Source organism: Myotis nattereri (assembly GCF_964212035.1).
Source record: "Myotis nattereri genome assembly, chromosome: 19".
Taxonomy (NCBI): Eukaryota; Metazoa; Chordata; class Mammalia; order Chiroptera; family Vespertilionidae; genus Myotis; species Myotis nattereri.
In genome coordinates, this window is record NC_138095.1 from 22,863,182 (window position 1) to 22,888,961 (window position 25,780).

The following is a 25,780-nucleotide window of genomic DNA, read 5'->3' on the forward strand; positions in this document are numbered from 1 at the left end:
CCAAGTACCATTGCATTGGGGGGAGGGTTTCAACAAGTGAATTTTGGAGGAACACTAGATAATCTCAAATCCAACTACTTTTTTTACTGCGTCATATATATTTATGTTTAATAAGGGAGGCTGATGCATGTTAATATGTTGGATGTAGTGTCATGCAGATCCTGAAAAAATCAGAGGGCCAAGACTTAGAGATATTCAAGCTAGGGCATGGCACAGGTAGGAGACATCTGGTAGGGAATGGGTAGGGACCCAGGGGATGGGACTTCACAATGAGTGGTAGGGGCTCCCCGTAATTGCCCAGCCCTCCCCATAGTTGTTGGGCTCCCAAGCTTTTAGGCTCCTGAGTTCTCCGACAGAGACACCTGCTCCTAACCACCGGGGCAGCCTTTGTGGAACTGGGTGAAGGGCCTTGGACTCCACATCATCCCCTTCCCCTGGGGAGGGTCCCTGCCCTGTGGGATTTGTCCAGAGGGAGCTCATTTCTCCTGTGCATGGATCTACCCTTTGTGCCCACAGCTCCGCCAGCTGGAAATGCAGCTGGAGCAAGAATACGAGGAGAAGCAGATGGTCCTCCATGAGAAGCAGGATCTGGAAGGCTTGATCGGGACCCTCTGTGACCAGGTGAGGGGGAGCCACCAGCAGGCATTTGGGAGAGCACGCTCCCTGCCTTGGGCCCTATAATAGAAGTAGATTTATGGGGAGGCCAGCTAGAGGGGTCTTTGGGCCGAGTGCCCTCTTCTCCACCAAGTCTGTCCCTGTCCACATTCACTGGCTCTTCATAAAGGGCCCACACTCAGCAGGGTTTTTAGAACCGAGGAGACCAAAGAGGGTGCAGCCAGAGTGACAGACGGGCCACTGCCTTCAGCTGTTGGAGTGAGCGTGTGGACAACTCTTGCTTTAATGGGGCCCCTGTGCTCACAGCTGGTTTCTCGTGAGAGCAAGACTCTTGCAGAGGCAGCCAGGCTCAGAGAAAAAAAACATTCCCCAAACAGTTGGTGGCCCCTGGGTTTCCATTCCTGATCTCCCTGCCTTCTCTCCCTCCTCCTTCCCTCTCTCCCAGAGGAAACTGTTGTCCTGAGGTCGGGGCGTGAATTCCTCTGCATGTGTGTTTACACTTTGACCGTGTGCAGCACATGCGATTCTCTATCTGGCCCCCTCCGAAAACTCTGTTTCCAGATTAGGCTATGATAACTCATGTAGCTCTAATGCCGTCATTTTAACCGCTGCACAGTATCCATATTTTTAAATCCCCTTCTTCTGTTGGTGAATATTTACTCGTTTCCACTCCAAGACACACACTTGCAGTGCGTATTCTTATATATGTCTCATCGCACACAGGGACGGGTGTCGCCAGGGTGTGTAGCTGGAAGAAGATTGCTGGCTCCTAGGACGGTCTCATTTTGGAATTATTAGATGTCGCCCAAATCGTTCCCCAACGTGACTGTGACAGTTTATACTGTCACTAGCAGGATTTTTTAAATGTTTGCTTCCCCCTGTCTCCACTGACACGTGTCACTGCCAGATAGTTTTAAAATGTTTGCCAGTCACTGAGTGTTAATTGCACTGCTGGTCCCCTCGCCATCATCACCAGCGAGGCTGTGCGTTCCTAACGTTTGCTATGGTCGTCTCCGATGTGACTTGCCTATTCAGTCTTTTGGCTTCTTTTTTTCTATTGGTCATTCATGATCCTTATACAAGATGTTAGTCCATTTATCTCCCACTCTGTGGGAAACATTGTACTTTATGATGCCCTTCACTTAAAGTGTTATTTATTTTAAATGTTTTCATTGATTTTTTTTTTAGAGAGAGTAAGGGAGAAAGAGAGAGAGCGAAACATTGGTTGGTTGCCTCCCACATGCACCTGGGCATGTGCCCTGACTGGGATTAATCCAATTTTAGTCTCTAACTTCTCATAGGACAATGTAATTTACTTACGTTTCTTACAATGACTGATACATTTGAATTTATTTCTGTTCTCTTCTTTGGGTTTAGTATTTGTTGGTTCATTGTCCCTTTTCTTTGCTTTTTGCTTGACTGTTTTCCTGCTGTTGGATAGACTGATCATGTATTCATTCTGTGATCACTTTTGCTCACTGCGGGTGCTGAAGCTACAAATCATATTTCTATTCTTGTGGTGGTCGCCATACATTTTAAGATAAGCACTTAATTAAAATTTTCCCTAATATACTTTATTTAGTTTTCACAACAGTGCTGTGGGGTAGGTATTATTAGTTTCTACATATAAATGAAAGAAGTGAAGCTCAAAAGTAATGCAAATTGCCCAGGATCACATAGCTTGTTAGTGGCCTGTGTGGATTTGGAAGGACGTGTCTATTATTTGAAAACCCACATTTTTTAAAATAGAACATCACGTTGCTTAAAAATGATTAAGATCCAGTTAACTAGAATCATCCTTTTGTGGCCCGTCATTTTTCATATTATTATAAGTCAGCCCAGTTCTGCCATTAATTTGCTGTGCAACCTTCAGCAACTCACCTTTTCTGGCCAAACCTCAATTTTCCCAGCTGTAAAGGGGCTTGGTTACCCTAACAGCCGTTCCAGGTCCTACTGTTCCCGTGCTCAGAGAGTTCTTTGACCACAGACATTTAACAACTGCCCCCAACAGGCTGCCTTCATTATTAATGGCGAAACAATCGAGGCTTGACCACAGCTTCCCACAACAACACTAAACATTATTTAGATTTATTGGTTAATTATTCACCAGTTTTATCTAAATTTGAATCTTTGTGCTGTAAAACGTGAACTTGCAGAGTGACATTCATTTCCCATTAACCTAATGAGTCCTTCCCTCCGCCCTCCCCTCCTGTAGCCATTCATTATGGAGGGGAGGAGGCCTTGGTCTGAGGTTTTGCTGTGAATTTCGTTTTCAATGATCCCTCTGGGAAGGAGATGGCGGTGGCGTTTTCAGGGTCATTTTGGCAGAGAAGAGGGTAGAACCTGAGCCATCCCTACTGCACGGTCAGTGCCAGCATCGGGGTGTACTGATGCCAACCTGCCCCATGGGAGAATTAAAGGCACTTTAGGATGTGTGCCGAACAAGAACAGACCCAAAAATAAGCAAGGTGCCAAGCACTCTGCTTAGATGCAGTCATGGTACAAGGCCTGGGCTCAAGTGAATAAATTGGGATTTGGGTTCCAGTAGGCACTGTGGTACAGTGGTTAGAGCCCTGCACAGCCAGGGCCTGGCCTTGGACAGATCACCTGCCCACTCCATGCCAGTCTTGTCAGCTGTAACTCTGTTTCCTGCCCCACCCCCATGTTTCATACCTTCATGCTAATCACCCAGAACAGAATGTACAAGGCTGTTTCTCAGGCCACCCCCGCGTGTGCTCTCGCAGTGCCTTCCACCTGCAGGCCCGCCCTGCTCCTCGCTGAGCCGTCCCATTCATCTAAGGCTCTTCCTGATCCCAATGCAGCCTGGGCGGGACCATGCTTCTCTGGGCCTCCATGACCTTTTCTTCAGTGGAAAGAGCGAATCATACGTCTCTCATCGTATAGTTTACAAAACGAACCTCTGTGCAGTCAGCCAAGTTGGGTTCGTATCCTAACTCTGCCACTTACTGCTAGCTGAGTAATCTTGGCAAACTGCTTCCCCTCCATAAGCTTTAGTTTCTTCATCTGTGAAATGGGGATCATGGTACTGCACAGCTCAGAGATTCCTATGACGATGAAATGTGCTGACATCCATACGGTGTTTAGAAGTGTCTGACACTCAGCCCTCTATACCTGTAAGCTGTTACCACTTTTATAAAGCCAATCATCATAATAATGTCTATTGTTAAGAGATTGTCACAGGAGTTCAATGTAATGACTTGTGACAAAGGCCTGGCTCAATGCCCAGGCCTCAGCTCGGCTCAGCAGGTGAGAATATGAATATATATGTATAATATATAATAAATAATATTTATATATATATAGTATATAAATAGCATATTGTACAGGGTGTCCCAAAACATGTATACACACTTCAACAACTGATAGCTCAATTTTGAAAACGAAATGTATTTTAATAACCACTGCCTTTATAACTATTCAAAGTGTGTGTGTGTATATTTTGGGGGGACACCCTATATCGATATATAGTCTCCAGCATTTATAACGTAAAGCAATACATCTGAGAACAAAGAGGCTGTATCCTAAGAACTGACTCATTTTTCAAAGAGTTTGAAGCCGGTGGTAGAGAAGGGGTGACGCAGAGTCTGAAGGAGTGCATTCCGGCCACCAGGCAACACCCGTAGCCCCTTCTCCTTGTAAAGCCCTCGGCAGCTGCACAGTGCTTTCCGATCCGTCATCACGTCTGACTTCTGTCTCACCTCAACAGCGAGGACAGGGAGTTTCTTAACCCCCTCTTTTACAGACGAGGACACTCTGGTTCAGAGCGGTGACCTAACTCAGCCACAGTTCCCGCTGCTTAAAGCCTGGGCCTCCTCATTCTCCATCCCACCTTCGTTCTGGAGCACGCCAGGCCATGTGAGCATTGCAGGGAGTGGCTGTGCTTGGCACAGAGACCCAGGTCCCCGGATGTGGAGAGACTGAGTCCCAGGGTTGAGGCATCCGGGCCCCATTTTCTGTGACACCCTCGTCTGATGGATGGTGCCGTGTCCTTCCCGCTGGTCCCCTGAAGAGAAGGGTGCTGCTGTTTCTTGCAGATGCGAGCTCAGTGTCCAGTCGGCGCTGTGTTTGCAGGGGAGGCCGTGGTCTGCGGCGGTTTCATGTCGAGCCCCACATCATTCTGTCGCCCTTGGTTTGTCTGTCTGTAGTGTTGTCTGTGGGCAGTTGTCACCCTCCTGGTGCGGAGGTCAGGGTGTGGCTTCAGGGTTCTGGGGAAGGAGTGCACTTGCTTCTCAGTAAGGTCCCTCTGTGGAAAGTAACCTTGTCAGCCTGTCCTTAACTGACAAAGGGGACCAGCTCAGGGGACAGAAAGGCTGGTTTAGAGCTTTGAAAGCTGCGCAGCTATGTTAATACTATTTACTGACGTGTAACATGCATGCAGAGAATTACACCATGTCCCATCCATGCAGCTCAACAAATTTCCATAAATTCATGAAGCCAGCACCAAGATCAATAACATTGATTACCCCCCCCCCCCCCGAAACTCCCCTCCTGCCCTCTCCAGTGACTGCCTCTCTGGGGTGACTGCTGTCCTGACTTCGGCCAGCAGAGGCCTCCCCTGACCTGTAGGCTCTTTTGCAAGGTGAAAAGAGGCCATGTTGATGACTGGGGCCAAAGAGGAGACAGAATGACTTTGGATCTTTACAGGCGTTGGTTACAGTAGTAATAGCTCATATATGTGCTGTTACTATGAGCCAGGCATCAGGCGAAGCACATATTTAATTTTCACGGCAGCCCCATGTGCGTGATGCCATTCCCATTCTGCAGATGAGGAAACTGAGGCTCAGAGAGGAAAAGTGTCTTGTTCAGGGTCTTGCAGTGAGTGGCAAGAGCAGGATTCGAACCCAGGAAGCCTGGTTCCAGAGAGCTTGGACCCTGGCCACCGCTGTGCCGTCTCAGCTCATGAGTGCCTTCCCTTGGCTTCCAGATCGGCCATCGGGACTTTGACGTGGAGAAGCGCCTGCGGAGGGACCTCAGGAGGACTCATGCGCTGCTGTCCGATGTGCAGGTCCTCCTGGGGACCATGGAGGACGGCAAGGCGTCGGTCAGCAAGGAGGAGCTGGAGAAAGTGCACAGCCAGGTGAGTCCCCTCACAATTGGGCTGGGAAAGTGTCGCAGCCATGGGGGGAGTGGCGCGCCCTCCAGGTGTGTGCGTGGCCATGGTGCTGACCTAAGGTGGGGGACATGCCGGGACATTCCCAGGGCTGATGGGTCCCATGGAGGTGGCACGTGAGGAAGAGGGGTTTGTCAATGACTGAGGAGTCTCGTTCCCTTCCTCGGGGCTGACATAGGGTGCATCCTGAGTGCTTGGGCGGATCAGGGCGCTGGGACAGGATGCCAGAGTGTGGTACAGGCATGCCTTCGTGCGGGCCTGTGTTTGTGTATACGTCGGCACATCCCCAGGGCAGGGTATGAAACTAATAGTAATAGGCTAATAACGCAAAGCCTATTTCTACCAACAATAACAAATAATAGCTATTGGAATGCCACAGACAGTGATCACAAGATGATGCTGATCGCCGCTGCCACCTATACAGGATGTCGCACTGAGTCCTTGGGAGAGCTGAGGGAGATCATCTCATTTCACAAGTGAGGTGACCCACCCACAGTCACATAGTCATGAAGTGGCAAAGCCAGGATTTGAACCCAGATCTTCAGGCCACACCATCCCTGGCTGCCTTAGAGGAGGTCTAGAGCAGCGGGGCTGATGTTTTTCTCATCATCACACCAGGTTTATGGGGTTTGGAAAGAACACCCCAGATGTGCAGTACTGTTAAACCGGAAGACATAGGATAAAGGCCCTTCTCTCTTGACGATTCTATGATTCTTAGCAGTTTCCTTCTTCAGCGCACCCTCTCCCAGGGCTTGTCCAGACGTTCCTGGTTTTAGTTCTTGACCTGGGCAAGCCCTCAGGCCCAGGCAAACCAGGACAGGTGGCCAACCGGGTGGGTGGTAGACCCTGATCCTCTTGGTGGGCAGAGATGTCCATGCTCTCAGACAGGGGCCAGGCAACCAGGGTTCATGCCAGCCCCCTTGGCGGGGCCATGTACTCTGCCTGTCTCCCTCCAGATACTCCCTACGCCACACCGTGCGAGCCTTCCCCTCCCCACAGGTGAGTGTTCTTGAAAGAAACAAGGGTGGTTTTGTTCCCTTTTTTTTCAGTATTCATGAGAAATCTCCCTCTGCTGGGTAAAAATGTGTGTTTTGCAAACTAGTGGTATTTAATGAAGGCGCCTTAAGCTGAATCAAAGAGCTCCATTCTTCTGAAAGTCCTTCCTCCTCGTCTCTGCATCCGGCTCCTATCAAAGGGAATCCACAGCCTTGGCTTCCTGTTGCTGTTGTCATGGAAATAGTTATAAGGATGGCATCGCGTGGACCAGAGGTCAGGGTACAGTTGCTTTGTCTCCCGGCGCACGTGTCCCGGATGCCAGAGTCGGAGCTAATCAAATAAAGCCATGATGACATTGGGCATTGCTGCGTCTCCTCGCCGATGAATGGTATTTGTCCTTTACCTGAAGGCTCCAGGGACGGAGGCAGGGAGGGCAGACAGAAGGAGGAAGGGAGAGGATGCTACATTTGCCGCTGGCTGCATCTTAAGTGCTGGGTGTGGTGCTGAACAGTTTCATTCGTCCGTTCTCCAGTCCCTACTGTGTGTCAAATGAGGTGGTAGATCTAGGTACATAATGGTGAATAAGGCAGGTATGGAACCCTCCCTTGTAAAACTTAGATCTGATGGGAAAGAAGACAAGCAAGCAATGATACAAATAAATAGAAAGACCCACCCCTTAATTCGGGTAATGAAGGAAGGAAGTGGGGTTCTGGAATAGGGCATGGCAAGGGGTCTGGTTTAACTTGGGCAGTCAGCTAAACCACGCGGGGAGAGGGAAAAGGCAGCAGGGGCCACAGCCCACAATGTGCAGGGCCTGAAGGCTTGGGTTTATTCCAAGGGTGGTGAGAAGCCTTTGGGAGATTTTGAGCAGAGAGTGACAGACCATCCGATACACGTTTCAGAGGATAGCTCTCCTGTGTGGAGGGAGGATCGAGGAGGGGGTGAGGTGGCGCTGTTAGGAGGCTCGCACACCCGTCTAGGCCGGAGGAAACGGTCCCTGGGTTAAGTGCTGATGGAGGTGGCCAGGAGGGACAGACTTGGGTTGGTTTGAAGTTGAAGGGACTTACAGATGGTCTGGGTGGCAGCAGTCAGTGGGTTATAAATAATCCTCACCATAGCCCCAGGAGGTGGATAGTTCTAATTGGACCCATTTTACTAACAATTAACCAGGCTCTGAGAGGTTGAGTAATTTCCCCGAGAGCACACAGCAGTACGTGTCCAAAAGCTGCGCGTGCCCACGGTTTTGGATCCGTGCAGCTCGGTTTGCGTAATAACGTTTGTGAAGCACCTACTGTGTTCCAGGCTTTTCCAGGTGTCTCGGGGCCCCCAGACTTGGCTGCACATCAGATAGCTTACATGTTAGTTACAAATCACAAATTTCTGGATCCCATCCATATTTATATTTTAATCTGGGTTGGGACCCAGGATTTACATTTTTAAACATCACATCAGGAGACTCTGATGCTGGTTTTAGGCCCAGCATTTGGAAGCCATGGGGCTTGTTTATTCCTCAAAAAAACCCTTCCTGTTCGGCAGCAACACATCTGTTTTGTCGATGAGAAAACGGACGGCGAGTTTACACTAGCGCTCAACCGCTTGTAAAATGAAATTTTGAGTTCAGAGAAATGAACTCGGCATTTGTTAATTTTGTGACCTTCAACAAGTGACGGGACCGCCTCGAGCCCTTTTCCTAAAGAGGAGTGACATAGCTCGGCGTCCCAGGGACCTGCCGAGGCCAGTGGGCCACGCCAGTGAGGGCTTCGGGAACTGGCGCGCACGCTGCAGCCTTTACAGCTCGCTAACCGCGGCTGTGGTTAACCTCAGAACGGTTTGCCCCATCAGCGCGAGGATGGGGGCGTGTTTGATCGCACCTACTAGATAACTGCAGGCATTCAGCAAATATTGATTCGGCCTCCACTCTGGGATAGATTCGAGGCCAGAAGGCAGGGAGAGCAGACCACAAGGTCCTGCCCTCGACCCAGGAAGCAGACTGTTGTCGAGTGGGGTGATGAGCAGTATATCGGTGGCGTGTCGGGTTTAGCTAAAGAGGGTGCCCTTACTTTAGCTGTGGGAGAGGAGCTGGTGGCTTCAGCTGTCTCTTTAAAGAGAGAAATGAATTGCTGGTTAGTAAGATGCTCACGGCCGTGCTAGGAAGCAACAGAGCACGAAGGGGTGGGGCATGTAGACACAGGAAGTATTGTGCACGAGGTTCCCAGGGGTGAGGGCAGAGAGGGCACTGTGAGTAACTGAGGCTGGAGCCTGCTCACGAGTGGGTTAGAGCCTGGCTAAGGAGTTTGGGCTCGATCCCAAGGGTGACAGGGAGCCATAGCGAGCTGGTGAGCAGAGAAGGGCATGGTCAGAGTGCTTGGAAAACGGCAGGGTTCCCGGTCTAGCTGCAGCACCAGTGGCGAGCCCGGCTCAGCTAGAGGCACGGAAGGCCCCGGAGACAGCATCTTCATTCTGCCCATAGGGCCAGGGTACCCAGGCCCCATCTGCAATCCTGAGGAAATTATGTGGCTCTTTCTGCCCAGTTTCCCTCCACTGGGAGCCTGGCTCTGTCTCAGTTAATAACTGAGGTTTAAGATTCTGGTGATAAAACATGGAGGCTTCCTGGAGGGAGGCAGAAAAATACACCTCTTCGGGTTTGAATCCTGCCGCCTCTACCTAACTAGCTGTATTATTTGGGGCAAGTCACTCTGCCTTTCAGAGCCTCCTTTTTGCCACCTAAAAAGGGGGTGCCCTAGTCAGTTTGACTTAGTGGATAGAGCATTGAGCTGGGGACTGAAGGATCGTGGGTTCGATTCTGGTCAAGGGCAACATGCCCAGGTTGCAGGCTCGATCCCCAGTAGAGGGTGTGCGGGAGGCAGCCAATCAATGATTCTCTCTCATCATTGATGTTTCTGTCTCTCCTCCCTTCCTCTCTGAAGTCAATAAGAACATATTTTTTTTAAAAAAGGGGGTGATGTTTCTAACTTCTTAGACTGATAGAAAGGACCCCAGACCACAGATTTGAAACAGTTCTCTCAACTGAAAACTAGCTTAATGCACGCAGTTCCCCACTGGCTCCCTGTCCCACACTGGTGTCTGGGCACACGCTTTTACAAGACCTCGTGGAACAGGTAGAAGGGGCCATGTGTCAGGTTATCTGATGACACCTGTTCTTCAGGAGCCAATTACTAATTAATTCCCATGACATGTTTCCACTGGAAACAAACTAATCTGGAGACAGGAGCAGTTCCAACAACCAAGACATGTAATTGAGATAATCGCTGTGCATAAATAGCATCTGCGAGGAGCAGATGCGGCACCTGGCTGAGCAGGGAACGCGGAGGATGCTGTCTGCTCCAGGGCAGTGGTTGCTTTAAAAAAATACATCGATTCCTGCCTTTGACCTTTGCCTCCTCCCCAAGGGAAATGTGTTATTTGATTTTCACGAAATAGAGAAGAGTTTGCACTGAACTCTCCCATTGTTTAATTAATTCAGGCCGGGGGCTGTGTTCACCCCTTCCTGCTGAGAACAGAGCTGTCGCCAAGTCTGAGTCACTGTACCCCCAAATAGCTCTTGAGTCCATCCCTCCTTCTCCCCACTTACCGTGCACCACCTGTGTCTCTCGGACTCTGCTGAGCTCTGGTCCTGTCCGCGCCATCTTTCCGGCACCTGGTCTTTAGAGACAGAATTTTAAAGTGTAAATACAGTCTTGGCTCTTTGTGCTGAAGATCCACCAGTGGCCCCAGCACACAGCCCTGCGGATACAGGCCTTTAAGGATGCACAGCTAGTGCCCACCCTCCGGGGATCCCTGACCAGCACTGAGAGCAGCTTGGGGGTCCCCCACACCTGTTCCCACCTCCCCACCTTTGCCCAAGCTTTGCCCTCGCCTGGGCTCTTGCTTCTTCTCTCTGAAACCTCTTTGCCTCATGGACTTTTAGCCTCTGTACTTGGGTCTGGGCATCGTCCCTGGGGGCCACCTCTGACCCCCAGAGGCTGCGTGAGTGCCCCACCTCTCCTCTCGTCACCTCCTGGGTTTACCCCCAGGATAGTACATGCCATCCTATCAATATGACCCCCTTGACTTGTCTGTTTCCCTCCTTTACCTTCCAAAGCCTTCACAGCAGGGCCTGGATTGAGTAAACATATGAGAAGATTTGCCCCAAATCACAAGGGGGATTCGAACCCACAGAGTCGGACTTCAGTAGCCTGGATAGAATCACCGGCACCCAGAACCACCAATGCACTGCCTGTGGGCCCACCGCTGCCTCTGGGCTCTCATGGCCCCTCTAGAAGCCCCACACCCCACGCCCCACGGGGTCCCACAGGCCCTTCCAGAGGGGGTTCTGGCTCAGCTCCAGTGTTCCAGCAGGTGGGTCCAGTCAGGCCCTCCCCCCATTCACGCACGGAAGACTGGTAACCCTGACTCATCCTAGTGCCTTTAATGGAGACATCTGTCAGCAGGCGTCACCCCTGCTTCCGTGGGACATTGGAAGTAATGACTGAGCTCTGCAGAGACGGCCCTGATGGTGGCCTCGGTGTGAGCGAGCGCCTGCAGAGCCCTCCTCCCAGCCGGGACCGCGGGACAGGTAGTCGCTGTTTTATTTGACGACCTTTTTTTTTTTTTTTTTTTAAAGATTAGGTGGAGTGAATTGATTCAATATTAACATAACCTCCTGTAAGAGGAGATAAAGACCAAATTGTAATTGGTTAAAACACGATTATCGTGGGCTGCTCACCCCACAAATATTGACACTCCCAGGGCTGTGGTGCATGGAGGAGGAAACGGCTGGTCTCATCATAGGCCCCGTGGGACCTGCGACTGTCGAGCTGCGGAGAGCCCGGCCCCCCCTGCACAGGACAGCCATTTGCCTGGGTCATGCTAACGTTCTAACAACAGTGATCCTGGCGGCAGGCAGCCAGCACAGGCGAGCTCTTGGATGTCATGGCCTCATTTTATCCCCCCAAACCCACTGGAAGGCTGTGGGTGCTGTGCGTAGGGACCTGTCCATTTGGGGCCTGTGTGCAGGAGTGTGTGTGCATTCAGCAAGTGCTCAATGGATGGATGAGTCGGCTCCAATAGGATGGGCTGTGACTCCCCGTAGGAAGCAGCGGGGACCGGGCCCATTTTATGCAGGAGGAAGCTCAGCGTTTGGGAAACGTACCCGAAGTCACAGAATATGGGGGGCACTAGGATTTTTAAAAAATAATTTATTTTGAATTGCAAACTGACAAGAAGTTGCAGTAGTCAAAGGATTCTTATGTATCCTTTACCTAGATGCATCAGTTTTTAGCATTTTGCCTCCTTTGCGCTATCCTCTCTCTGAAGTACATTTTCTGAATTATTTGAAAACAAGTTACAGTCACAGTGCCCCTTTATTTTAATCAAAATCAGAAATTTGACATTGATAAAATAGATAAAATACCGATTTCTAAACCAGAGGTCTTCTAATTGTGTCGCCTCACAGGCCAAATCCAGCTCCCTGTCTGTTCTTTGTTGATGCTTTTTTTGTTTATTTTTTTATTACTGCTTGTGAACTAAGAATGTGTTTCACACGTTTGTTTATTTATTTTTTTATTGATGAGAGAGAGAGAAACATTGATTTGTTGTGCCACATATTTATTCATTCATTGGTTGATTCTCGTATGTGCCCGACCAGGGATCGAACCCGCAACCGTGGCATTGGGGGACGACGCTCTGACTCACTGAGCTACCCGGCCAGGGCTACATTTCACATTTGAAGTAGTTGTAAAAGTGCCTACATATATTCTTCACTTCTACCTCTTGGTCTGCAAAACCTCAAAGTTTTACTATCTGGCCCTGGATCAGAAAGTTTGCCAACTCCTGATGTTAACTGCTGACTCTTCACATTCTGCCCACTGCCCCATCCATGCTCTCTGTAGCATTTTCCTCCCTTTCAGGATCTCACCTGGGGAGGCAGTTTTCATGGTGCCGTAGATCCTGAGTCTGTCTTTGTATTTTATGACGCAGCCGCATGTGGAGAGCTCAGGCCAGCTATGTTGGAAACCGTGCCCCCTATTTGGGTGAACTGGAGCTCGAGCCCCCACCTTTTTCACTTCAGAGCCTTATGGATTTGTGCGGGCGGGTCTGAGGGTGTTCCAGGACCCTGGAGTTCCAGTTTCATGACCAGAAACGTCCCAGGCAAACAGGGATGGGCCGGTCATCCCAGAGCCAGTGTCTGCAGCCCTCAGTAACCAGGAAGATAAGCGGGCCCCTCACTGACCCTCAGGGTGCCCGGGAGGGTCAGGGCGAGGGCGGTGGGCCAGATGCCCGTCTAAGAGCCGCCTCCTGAGCATCTGCTCATGCCACCTCTGAGCTGAATCAGCGCCCCCTGTACGTCCTGGCCCCGGGTCTTGCTTATTTTGTGCCACTTATGCGTAGGAGAGTCCTTGATGTTACTAGATGCCGTCGCAGCTTACTCTCCTTGCTGTTTCAGGAGACGTGGGCCACTGTTTATCCCTTTTGCTACTGATGGACGTGCAAGTTGCCTCTAGATTTTGGTTATGAACAGGACTGCTGAGGACCTGCATACAGACCGAGAAGTGCAGTATCTCCGCATCAGTCCCTGGGTCTCCTGAGCTGTAGTGGATACTGACAGAGGGCTTCCCCAGGGGCCTGCAGCCAGGCACACCCTGCCAGCAGAGTGGGAGAGTTGGGTGCGGGTGGGATAGGCGTGGCCACGTGTTCTGGTTGAGTGAGTGTGAGGCGAGGCGGTGGGGCCGCTTTCCTCGGGGGTCAGTCCAGGCTTCTCAGTCCATCCCTTCAGGGTGCAGCCGTTCTCAGGAGGGGGCTCCAGGTTTTCTTCTGGAGAGAGAGAGAGAGAGAGAGAGAGAGAGAGAGAGAGAGAGAGAGAGAGAGAGTAAAGGACTTTATTATTAAAGGGGAATCTCATTAGAATGCCCTCTGCCCTGATCAGCACCTGGCCGGGACTTGATGGGGCTTCCCTCACTTATCCCGACGTGAGCTCCTTCCAGCTTTGGAGAAGGGGGTTCACTTGGGGACCCAGGGTTTGCTGAGCAGCTGTGGTCACTCTCCCTGTGCGGGTCATCACCTCCTATGGGGTGGATCCTGCAGACACAGCCCCTTGTCCTTCCTATGGAGCCGCTGTCTAACACTGCCGTGTCTGGGGCAGAGACCTACACTGGAGAGGAGCCAGGGAGCAGCCAGGCAGGGAGCGGATAGCTTGCTTACGGCGTGTTCAGGGTTCCAGTGGGTAGCTCGGGGCAGTGGGAGCTCAGGCTGCAGACACAGGCAGCCTGCTGAGTGGACGGGTTAGTAATGCATCAAGGTGACTTCTTGGCCTCGCCACCCCCGGTGCACGCCTGTGGAGTCCTTACCCTGTTGGGGGAAAGGTGACCAAGATCCAGGGGGCCCCGAGGAGCCTGCCATCTAGTAGACAAACAGACACAGAGGCACTCAGATCCTGTGCTATTAGGGGAACAGTGGGGTGCTGGAATATAATTAAAGGGGGGTATAAATGGGATGGGGCAGGGACGGCCTTCTTTATTTTATCCTGCTTTTCTAAGTGTGGGGGTTTCCTTTCTCTGGAGAGCATCAGTGAACCCCAAATCCATCGTCACCAGAGCAGAAATCTGGAAGGAAATTCTTGAAGTCTGTTCAGTCACGTAGGACCTGAGCAGTCCTTAGATCCTGAAATATAAAATCAGGAAGGACCCTGCGACCCTCAGAGGAAGACTTAAAACAAGGGAAGGGACCTGCTTTGCCCGGAAGCTGGGAAGCGCATGCCGCAGGGCCTGTAAGAGACAGTGTGGATTTAAGAGGGGCATCAGTTCAGGTCCTGGCCCCACTCACCATTGTCAGCTGTGTGACCATGACACGTCAACTAACCTCTCTGGTCTTCAGTTTCCTCGTCTATAAAGTAGGGATGAAAATATGTATTTCACAGTCGTATGCTGCTCATTAACGTATACGTGGTAAGCATTAATAGAGGAGTTAGTGATTATTCCACTACTGATGAGGGTTATGATTATGCTGAAGAAGGTAGAAACAGTAAATACTCAGAAAGCATTTTGATGCATCAGTAAGCGCTGTCCCTCTAGCACGATGTATGGAAAATTACGGAGTGTCCAGCATGTGCCCAAAGAGCTGGAGACCAAGGACACACAGAGAAGCCGCCATATGGTCTTAGGAAATTTCCCTTTGGAGCCACTGTCATCCAACCTCTGAGCCAGACAGACCCTTGGCGGCCCCGGCCTGACATTTGTAATATGTTTGCATTGAATAAATGTGTTGGCTTTCGGGGCTGTCTTTAGTCTGAGACGCTGGCAGGGCCTTTTGGGGAAAGCCTTGCTGTTGAAGGTTAATTCTTACCCGCGCCCTGATGGGAAGTCAAGGCCTGGAGTATGTTGAGATGAGCCCGCCAGACACCGTTTCTGAGAACACCTCCCTGTGGCATTTGCGCTGCAGTCATTTTAAATCCCCCGAGTTGCTCAACCAGACCCAGAAATCCCGGTTCTAACCACTCTGCTGAAATACCAAGCTTCTGCTCTCCCCACCTCCTTCCATATGTCTAGCCGACTCATCTCTAGCTTAATAAGTTCAGAGCAAACATTGGACCCAGGTAGTTAGAGCCGGCAGATGGCCTCACATAGGGAAGCGGTGCTATTCATCGGCGTGCAGTTGATGTATATGTGATAGGAATCTCAATTGCCCGCCCACTGAATGGAAGGTCGTGGGTGTTGGGGAGAGCGAGCTCGAGATGAACTCGGCAATAGAGGAAGACTTGTGTGCAGAGGGGGCTGCGTGGTGGCCCAGAAATGATTTGGAGTCTCATCCACTTGGGTCTGACCTTGAGCAAGTCACTTCCCCTGCTCTGGCTGTGGTTCCCTCCTTTGTAACATGATGACTCCCTTGCAGGGCAGTTGTGGGCGATAGTGATAATGAACATCAAGCGGCCCACACGGCGCCTGATGCAGTCAGTGCTGAAGAAATCTGGTTCCCTCCCCTTCCCCCCATTCAACAGTTGGCAAGGAAGGATAGGTACCCCCCACGGGGGGCGAGGGGGAGGGGGGCAGGAATCCACACACAGAACAGGTAAACAATAAGTGAGTGTTATTCTCTCATGGGGTTGTGGGTAGAGATACTTGGACCCAACTTTTAGCAGGACAGCATCAACAAACGCTATCGCCAGTTTGAGTGTTTATTGTGTGGCTGTCACCGTGTATGTATGTCTCCTCTGACTTGCTCAGTCATCCTGTATCTGGGTTCCAGGTGACAGCAGCCCAGCTCAAGCAGAAAAAGGGAAGTTAGTGGCCAAAATATTTGAAAAGTTCTGAGGCCAAGACTGCCTTCAGGCTTGGCTTGATCTAGGTGCTCCAATCATGTCATCAACAACGTGTCTCCTGCCTCAGCAATCTTGATGTCGCCTGGTATTCTTAGGCAGTCTTTTCCTCCATGGTGCGAAGAGGGCCCCAGAGTCTCAGCTGACTTGTTGCATCAGAAAGGGCTGACCTTGTTCCCACAGTCCCAGCCATAGTGCTATCCTGCAACCAGCCAGTGTGGCCAACGGGAGGTGGCGCTCTGATTGGCCGAGGCTGAGTCAGATGCATCTACTCGGGGCTTGAGAAGAGAGGGTCGGCCCCAACAGATCCACTTCTTGCAGGGAAGAGGCTGCTGCTATCAAAACAAGGGGGAGTAGCCGCCGTGTGGTCACGTCCCCGGCTTTCCCCTGCGGAGCACATATGGTGGGCGTACATGTAATGCTAGAGGGGAGCGTGGTGGCCGGACCGCCTGGGTTCATGTGCCAGCTCTGCCGCTTCGCTCTTGTGTGACCTTCATTAAGTCACTTGACCTCTCTGTGCCTCGGTTTCCTCAGCTGTCCCCGCAGGGATGGTTCCTGACCCCACCTCAGCATGCTCCTGTGGCGGTGAAGTGAGCTGTTGCATGAAAAGTGTTCAGAGCGGGCCTGGCACAGAGGAACCTGCGTGCGTGGTGTTCCCTAGGTGTGCCCTAGGCTGTGCACAGCGAACACTACTGCCCTCAGCTTCCTGTTCAGTGAGGGGGAGCTGTTTTTCCCCCCACGTTGTGAGTGGGGAAAACCAGAGCTCAGAGACTAAGTAGCCGAGTCGACTTCACAGACTCAGCATCGATGAGCCCCTGGGAAAGCGTTGGTGGTGGCAGCTGCCACCTGGGATGCCCATTACTACCCTGGCTGCCAGGGCCAAGGATAGACCCAGTCTCCCTTCCCGAGGAGCCGCCTGTGAGCCAGCTGTCCTCTTGCCCTTTGCCCTCTGTTGCACCCGGACCTCCTCCCGGGGAGGGCTTTCTGGGCGGTGGTAGGCAGGCTCACAGCGCCGCCGCCTCTGATGTCAGCCCCACATAACTCGCCACCCGACTTCATAAAAACGTCCATCAGACAGCCTCAATATGGACATAATGTGCAGTGAGTTATTCTTACGCCAGGTCATCCATAACGGAAAATCAGCCCCAGACGACCCTGTATTTCTTCCCGCTCCCTAAAGTGTAATAAATTGAACATTTTTAAAGCTCGGCATTAAGATGACTGGTGGTCAGCGGCCTGGAGCCCGCCCGGTGGAGGCCTGGGGCTGGGCAGTTTCTGGTCGTGCCCATCCGGAACCTGTGACAGTCTGGGCCTGCTTGACTTGTGTGCCTCTGGGGTGCCCCTCCCTCGATTCCCCGACAGCTTGGCTTCTCTTCCAGGCTCCTCACCTCCAAAACGGTGTTAAACATCCCACTGTTCAGGCTGTTAAGAGGGTGAAAGGGATGAATAATAGCAACCACCACCGATGCTTTTTCTGTGTTTTCTCGGTGCCAGGCACTATGCTAAGCACATCCTTGCATTTACTCATTTATCCTGCAGAGATCCTATGATCCACCCTTCCCACTTTACAGAAGGGGAAACTGAGGCACGGCCAGGGTTAAATGACTGGCTGGGAAAGGCCAGTCTGGCTCCAGTGCCTGAGCTCTGACCGCCACACACGGTAGAATCTGGCATGTGGCAAGTGGCCACACGTGCAGGTCCTTCCTCTCCCCTTCGGTTTGAACTTGTTCATCTCCGTGACAGTGTGTGTTTCCTTGAGGCCCCCACTTTGATCCAAACTCTGAGTTCTTTCCGTTCTCTGATTTCTCCACGTCTCACTGTACACGCCTCCGCCTGATTCCGGCATGACTATCCTGGTGGCTTCCGCGATCACACTGAGCCATGGAGAGTTCGCTCTGCGATTGAGTTCTGTATTGTAATCCATCCTACCTGCATGGTCGGACTTAGCAGAGAAGGGTGGTGGGGCCCAGCAGTGAAGAGGTTGGGCTCTGGAGTTGGACCAGCCAAGCTTATCTACCGACCAGCTGTGTGACTGTGGGCAAGTCACTCCCCTGCTGTGAGCCCTCCTAGATCAGTTTCCTCCTAGATCGACTGGTCCTCATGGTGGCCCCTTCCTCCTAGAGGTGTTGAGGGGCTGTTATGAAGCGCAGTGCACTGCAAATGGTCCCCAAGCAACAGTAGCAGGTGTGGCCATCGATGCCAAAACCATCCTGGCCAACATAATCCCATCCTAACCCAGGAGGAGCTAAAAATCCGCCAACAGCCACCTCCACTGACTGTGTGCTCGCTCCGTTCATCTCTGCCTGGGGATAATTTTTCTCTCTCCCTGCTTGCTCCAGGGAGACGGGGAGAGGAAGGAGCATTCCTGGATCATACACATCCACCATCTATAAAGTGGGGTTAAAAATAGAGCCATCTTTCTCCGGTGGCTCTGAGGACCAGTGGCGCCGCGCTGATGAAACCCTCAGCCAGAGGAGGAATGAGCAGATGGGAACGGCCGTCATCCTGTTCGGCTCCACCCCACTGAGTTTCTTACAATGGTCCTCACTCGCCGCCTGGCACTGGGCCGGGCAACTTGGCCCGGCAGCGGGGCCCTGCGTGATGCCTCTGTCTTCCACTGTTAGCTCTCTGACATCATCTCCCCGGATGGCCCGTCTGCTGCTGCCTGCCCAGACCTTTTGTTCTTCACGCTCCTCCACAGTGAAGTCCTCCCATTCCTTCTGCACTTCCGCTCTGATCGGAGCACCTGCACCACTCCTACCGGGAGGACCACGGCAGTGTCCTCACCGGCCGCCGATTTCCAGGCTTGTCCACCAAAGCTTATCCTCCCTGCAGCAGCCAGAGGGAGGCCATGCCACTCTCTTCCTTAGAAACCGCCAGTGGTTTCCCTGCAGACTGAAAATACACCTACCTGTGCATCCTGGCTCACAGCATCATCTCCTCCTGCCCCTGTCTGCCCAGCCGTCCAGCCACACGGGCTCTCTTTTTCTGCCTCAGCATCAAGTTTATTCCTGCTCCTGCCTCCGGGCCTTTGCACTTGCTATTGCCTCTACCCAGGGCTCTTTTGCCTCTAAGTCTGCTCATGGCTGTCTCCTTGGCATCTTTTAGGTCTTAGCTGCAATTGCCTCTCCTTAGTGAGGCCTCTCACTTCTGCATGAATCAAGGGCTGGTGTAGCCCTGCCTGCCTGCAGAGTGGAGGGGGAGCCCTTCATCCCGGCTCCCTGCCTTCCTGGAGACTGCCTGCGGGAAGATAAGACTGTGCCTGCCTTTTCATGTCCTCTGTCAATTACGCTCTAACAATGCCAATTACCTCCCCTTGCTCCACATCATTTTTCTCAGTGTGTCTCAGTCCCTCCTAATCACTAAAGGAAATGGACCACCAAGTCCTCCTCCGACAGGCTCTGCTCCGAGCCCAACCACAGCAACACACTGTTCTCTAGGTCTTGAAAACGGGTTTGGTGGATTATGGTGGCTGGCGGCAGGATGGAACTAGAGGTGCCAGTATGAGGATGCTGTGGGAGTGGGCTACGGTCTCCGTTTCCTCACCTGTCACCCCAATAAATTCAAGGAAATTTTTAATGGGAATATTAGCTGTATATACTAATCTCACAGATCCAAGATAGGGATTAAAAGAGAAAATGCAAGGAGAACCTTTAACAGGGTGCTTGATAGTTGATAATCAAACTAATGGCTGCCTCCCTTCCCCCGACATTCTGTTGTCATTATTATTATTCTAACATCTGCCAGCTGAGGTCCTGGACATTCTGAGGAAGACATTCTCTGCCCAGTTTGGAAGGAGCTTGAGATGGTCCCAGGTGGCTGTACCCATAGAGCCCCCCATCTTGACCAGTTGTCCTGGGGTGACCTCTCAGCACCATTGTTTTCATTTTGTAGATCAGTGGGGCCGGCCCCCTCACTCAGTGGGCTCAGGGCTCAGAGCTTGTAGACATATCAGTTCAGGACTCTAGCTTGCTTTTAAAAAAAAAAAAATTCTGTCCCTGAGTACCAATGTGAACATCATTAACTGTTCCCAGGGGACAGTGTGCTGGCAGTTGAGAACGTGCACTGGTCTGGACAGTGCAAGCGTTGTCTTTGCTCCTTGCAGCTCTGTGACTTCGGGCAAGGCACCGCCCCTCTCTGAGACCTAAGTGCTTTCCTTAGGTGATTTCTAAGGGCGTTTTCTGCTCAGAGATTTTAGGGTTCAGAAATCAAGGGGAAACTGCCCATTTCAGAATAGACTTAGGGTTTGTTCACAGACGTGGCTTTTTCCAGTGGGAACGTGTCTGTCGCCTAGAGCCACGTGGGTAATAGTACTTTCCTGATGGCCCCACTTTGCTAGGGTAGCAGGCCTACTGTGTGCAAGTGGGTGGAAGGATGAAAAGGGGGTGAGGAAGGGAAACTTTAAGTAGGTGGCCCTTAACCTTTGAGAATCTAGTGAAAGTCATGGGCCCAGGAAAATGCTCACCTGCGGAATAGTTTGCATACCATTTGAAAGGGGGTTCTCAGCTATGGTTGAGAACTGTCTACAAGCACCTCCTCCAGGAGGCCTTCCCTGACCTCCATCCCATATTCCCCAGCATCCCATGCCCTCATCCTTTTAACGGTATTCATTACCTGTTCATGCCTGTTTCCCCGGAGGACACAGGATCAGGTGACAGTTTCCTGTATGCTCTGTGCCTGGCACTCCAAATATTTGTTGAAGGGAATTGACTAGCTCCTGGCACTGAAGCTGGGGTGGCCTGGCCTTATTTCCTGGGGCAGTGCCTATTCAGTTTTGAGTGGGCTCAGAACTGGGCTGCCTCAAATGCAAACACAGGTGCTTTGCCAGTTGTAGGTTGATGAACAGTTGTGAAGACACGAAGGTGGCTTGTAAATGGTTCTGCTGCCTGAGAGGGGTGGGCTGGGCTGGAGGGGAAGGTTAGTCAAAGGGCAGCGTCACGAGGTCTCTTCTCTTTTCTTCTCACCCTCCCGCCTGGTCCAGCTGGAACAGAGTGAAGCCAAGTGTGAGGATGCCCTGAAGACCCAGAAGGCGCTGACTGCGGACCTGGAGAGCATGCACAGCGAGTTGGAGAACATGACCCGGAGCAAGAGCCTGGTACCTGGTCCTTTCTGAAGCTCTGGGGACCCGGGCCAGCACAGGCCTCTGAGCTAGCTTGGACCTACTGTGTGCTCAGCACTATAAGAAGGAAAGGGCACTTATTATGGGCTTACTGGGTACCACCTATAGGCATCCATTGTAGACCTACTGGATGTTTAACTCTGAAAGTGCAGGCATCTGACTAGGAGCTGAACATTATAAAGGCACAAGGTTATATATGAGGGTCAATTGTGTGTTCACTCTGCAAAGGCAGGCAAATTGTAGACCTGATGTGTGCTCAGTACTGTGGGGATGCATCCGATATGAGCCTATTGTTTGCTCAGTACCCTAAGTGAGAACACAGCTTTCTGTTGTGCACCCAGAGCATGCTCACCACTAGGCAGTGCCCTGGCTACTGTTGTAGTCCTACTGTACACTCACCAACATAGGAGGGGCCTTGGTCATTATCATTGGGCTGTTGCATGCCCATTCTTATAAGTGGAGACAAAGACAGTCCTCATGGGCCCACTGTAGCTCACCACTATAAGGGACCCTGCCACCTACTATGGACCCTCTGAATGGGGACAAATGAGCATATGTTATGGATCTACTAATGTTGGTGAAAATTTGGCATGGTTTTCTAAGTCCCCTCTCTGGGTGTACAGGGTTGGTTTAAATTTATACTTTCTGTGTGAAATCCTAAAGTTTAGGTGTAACTAGAGATTTATAAGCAAAAGCTTGTCTCAAGATCCCTGCTGGTCTCTTGGTCCCAGATTTTATTTGCACTAGATTAAGAGGAACCTGTCCCCCTCCCCCCTCCCCCCTTACACACACACACACACACACACACACACACACACGGAGCTGTCATGCCCACAGCATGCATTAACACACCCATGGCCACTCACCTGACACACCCATAGGCAATCCCCTCTTTACTGTGCATCAGTCCCCTCCCACCCGCCATTCTGCCTCACCCTGACCACTGTCCCGCCTCCTGCCAGGTGGATGAGCAGCTGTACCGGCTGCAGTTTGAGAGAGCCAACCTCCTGAAGCGCATTGACGAGGACCAGGATGACCTGAATGACCTCATGCAGAAGCACAAGGACCTCATTGCTCAGGTAACAGCCTTAAGTGGGAGAATTTGCCTTCAGTGTGCATTACATATTTTTTAAAATATATTTTTATTGATTCCAGAGAGGTAGGGAGAGGGAGAAAGAGATAGAAACATCAATGATGAGAGAGAATCATTGATCAGCTGCCTCCTGCACGCCCCCTACTGGGGATCAAGCCCGCAACCTGGGCATGTGCCCTAACTGGGATTCGAACCAGTGACTTCCTGGTTCATGGGTGAGTGCTCAATCACTGAGCCACACAGGCCAGGCCAGAAGCTTTGGGTGGAGTGGAGGGATGTGATGAGGACCCTTGGCAGATTTCTGATCTGCATAGCTGATCTGATTTGCATAACTTCACAACAGCTCCCTCCAAGAGCAGTGAGCATCTCCCCCACATGGTACCCTCAGAGGAGATCCAGGGTAGAATGCCTGCCAGGCTTCAAATGCACCCTACAGAGATTGGATCTGAAGGAATTTCTGCTAAACAAGGAATAATTATAACAAAAAAAAATCAATTATATCATCAACATGATAACAACTGCCACAAAAATAGCCTAGGCCATCTTCTGCATTGTTAATTACACTTTTGTTCAAAATAGAAGTTTCTTTATTCGTTCAATTACAAAAGCAGCATATTCATATGCCCATTGTAAATTACTACAATGATAAATACATGTGGAAAATAGAAATTGAGGGGTCCTTCTCTTCTCTGGAATCCTTCTAAATGGAGATAATCACACTTCACAGTTTGGTTCTACTTTTTTTTTTTTTTAAAGAAATTTTATTCTTCATTGCCTCATTTAATCTCTGAACAAATGCATTGCATTGTAGAAGGGCTAAGCAGAGACAATCAGCCCATTTTACAGATGGGGATACTGAGGTGCAGAGAGGTTCTGGGTCTTGCCAAGGCCAGTATCCGGGTCTGGAATCCTAGTTACCTGACATTCAGAATAGTTCTCTCCCCTCAGAATCTGGTCCTAGTAATGTGACCAGCCCATTTCTGTCTTGGCTCTCAAGGGGTGCATAATAGGGTTGTAGACAGTTGACCAAGGCTCTGGGCTTATCTAATGGGAGTGACTTGGTGAACGCTGAGATGAAGGATGCTGGGGAGGATGTGAGAGGCACCCCTTTGGAACCGGCTACTGCTATAGGGACTCTGAGAAATTTAGACATCTGCAGTCTCAATGTCCCCCACCCGGGAGAAGAAGGGATTGCCAGGGGCAGTGTCCCCGCAAAGCCTGTGCTCTCAAGTGGCATTTCTTTGTCTCCCCAGTCTGCTGCTGACATTGGGCAGATCCAGGAGCTGCAGCTGCAGCTGGAGGAAGCCAAGAAGGAGAAGCACAAGCTGCAGGAACAAGTATGTGCTGGCGCCGCCCTGTTGTGGGGGAGGAAGAGAAGGGTTCCCTCTGGGACCTCACACTCTGGGCCCTGGGAACTGTCGTTCATTCAGCTTCAGTCTTGAACCAAATGAATTGAGAGCCATCTTAGACGGACACACACACACACACACACACACACACACACACTCACTCACTCACTCACTCTGCCCTGTACCCGTTCAGCATCCAGAGATGCCTGTGCAGTGAGACGCATCAACATTTCAGTGAAGGGTTTTCTCCTGCTGAGAAATGGCTCCAAGGAGATGGGATGCTCTAGTCTAGGCAGGATCATCATCCTTCATGAAATCTTCCTCTGAGTCATGGTTCCTCCAAACTCCCCTGGATTTCCTTCAGTAGTTGGTGGATCGCTCTTATCCATGAAATTCTCAAAGCTCTCCCAGAACTGTCGCACGTGCCTGCTTAGAGTGACTGTCAGAGGGACTGAGTGTCAAGCCAGTGTCCATGGGCACCGAGTAACAACAAGTACAACAAGAGGAGAGCAGCAGGGGCCAGTTGCTGGGGCTAATGACATACCAGGTGCTCACCTCCTCAGTCCTCGCACACAGACGAAGCAGTGAGGTTCGGGGAAGGGAGCTGACGTGCCTGGGCCCATCCAGCTGGAAAGGTGGAGGCAGGTTTTGAACTCGGATACAGGCCTTGGCTCCCAAACCCACTTTGGTTGTATCCTTTGATGCTGAAGCTTGCTGCTCACAGCCTGGCTTTGCTCTCCTAGCAGAGCAGGGCAAGGAGGTAAGAGAAGCACTGACCAGAAGACCTGTTTTGGAGGCAGAATGCCCAGGAAATCTCACCTCCTAGGCCCTAAGACTCAGGGGCCGGGTCGGGTCTGAGGGTCCTTGGATTGGAACCGGCAGTGCTTCCTGTGCACGCACCAGACAGCCCCTGAGCTGAGAAGGAAGCTGTTAAGGGGCCTGGGGCTGAAGCCTGCGTGTGTTTCCATCGTGTGGCTCAGGGCCAACAGGTGGCCAACGGACCCCTTGTATCTGTCCCCAGCTGCAGGCAGCCCAGCTGCGCATCGAGTACCTGGAGCAGTCCACCGTGGACCGGGCCATTGTCAGCAGGCAAGAGGCAGTCATCTGTGACCTGGAGAACAAGACGGAGTTCCAGAAAGTGCAGATTAAGAGATTTGAGGTACTTGCTGATGTGTAAATATTGCTCAGACCCAGAGAAGTGAGGCCTCTTTGTAAGCTCTGTCCATCTATCCATGCGTATGCCTTTATCTGGCCATATATTACTCATCCACCTCCCGTATGAGTTCCTTCTTCCCCTCCTTCCTCTTTTCTTCCTTTCTTCAACCACACTGTTCCACAAACTACCTATCCATTCAATCTACCTACCTCCATCTATCTGTAGCCAACTCCATATGCCATCACCGGTCCGTCCATCACCCCCCTTCCCTGGGTTCTTTTTCTCTTCTCTTCACTCTTTCTTCTCTTCCTCTGTTTTTTTCTTCAGACCTTGACCCCTTGTCTGTCCATCTCTTTATCCATTGCTCTAATTCTGCCATCTCCATCTACTCACTCGTCCATTCATGCACCCCACACTCATTTTGAGCGGAAATTTGCTTTGCACCTGGTGTGTGCATAGATGTATGAAACAGATTCTGCTTATCAGAGCATAAAACTTTGTAGGAGGTGAGGATAAAACATGTACATAAATACCCATAGTATATAGAGAGAGGGCTGTGAGGTTTGGAGGACAGAGGTGCTTTCAGGATGGGAATCAGAGAGGCTTCCAGGAGAAGGTGGCATTGATGCTGGGCCTTGAAGGACAGGAAAGCTTGGAGGAACTGGAGTTCAATGATTTTATTCACATTTAGCCCTCTAGGCAATGACACAAGACATTTTACAGATGATATTTTCATTGTCTAAGCCCTTCTCCATCAGCTGTTCCACTTGACATTCACTGCAGCCCCATGGGGCCAGTGGGATGGAATGAGAAGATGACCCCAGAGGGGTCACGTGATTTAGTCATGATGCAGCCAGGTCATGTCAGTGACAGGAGCAGATTGACAGTTGACCATCCTGGTCCCAGGCTTCCATTTCTCTGCAGCCAGCTGGCTCCCCCACCGGACCAGTAGTATGCTAGTGCCTCTGGACAGTGAGAAGTTGCTCCTCACTGGGAAACATTCCCTCCAAT

General features: G+C 51.2%; 1 protein-coding gene across 1 annotated transcript in view; it reads left to right on the forward strand.

Annotated features, from left to right (window-relative positions):
- The window catches only part of MYO18B (myosin XVIIIB), a gene marked incomplete at its 5' end in the record, with an annotated part of 162,267 nt that overhangs the window by 86,828 nt on the left and 49,659 nt on the right, over window positions 1–25,780 (forward strand). The window contains 6 exons of the mRNA XM_081113701.1: window positions 517–621; window positions 5,561–5,713; window positions 21,034–21,147; window positions 22,134–22,250; window positions 23,518–23,601; window positions 24,635–24,772. Coding sequence (XP_080969827.1) covers window positions 517–621; window positions 5,561–5,713; window positions 21,034–21,147; window positions 22,134–22,250; window positions 23,518–23,601; window positions 24,635–24,772 — 711 coding nt within the window. The remainder of the gene's footprint in view (window positions 1–516; window positions 622–5,560; window positions 5,714–21,033; window positions 21,148–22,133; window positions 22,251–23,517; window positions 23,602–24,634; window positions 24,773–25,780) is intronic.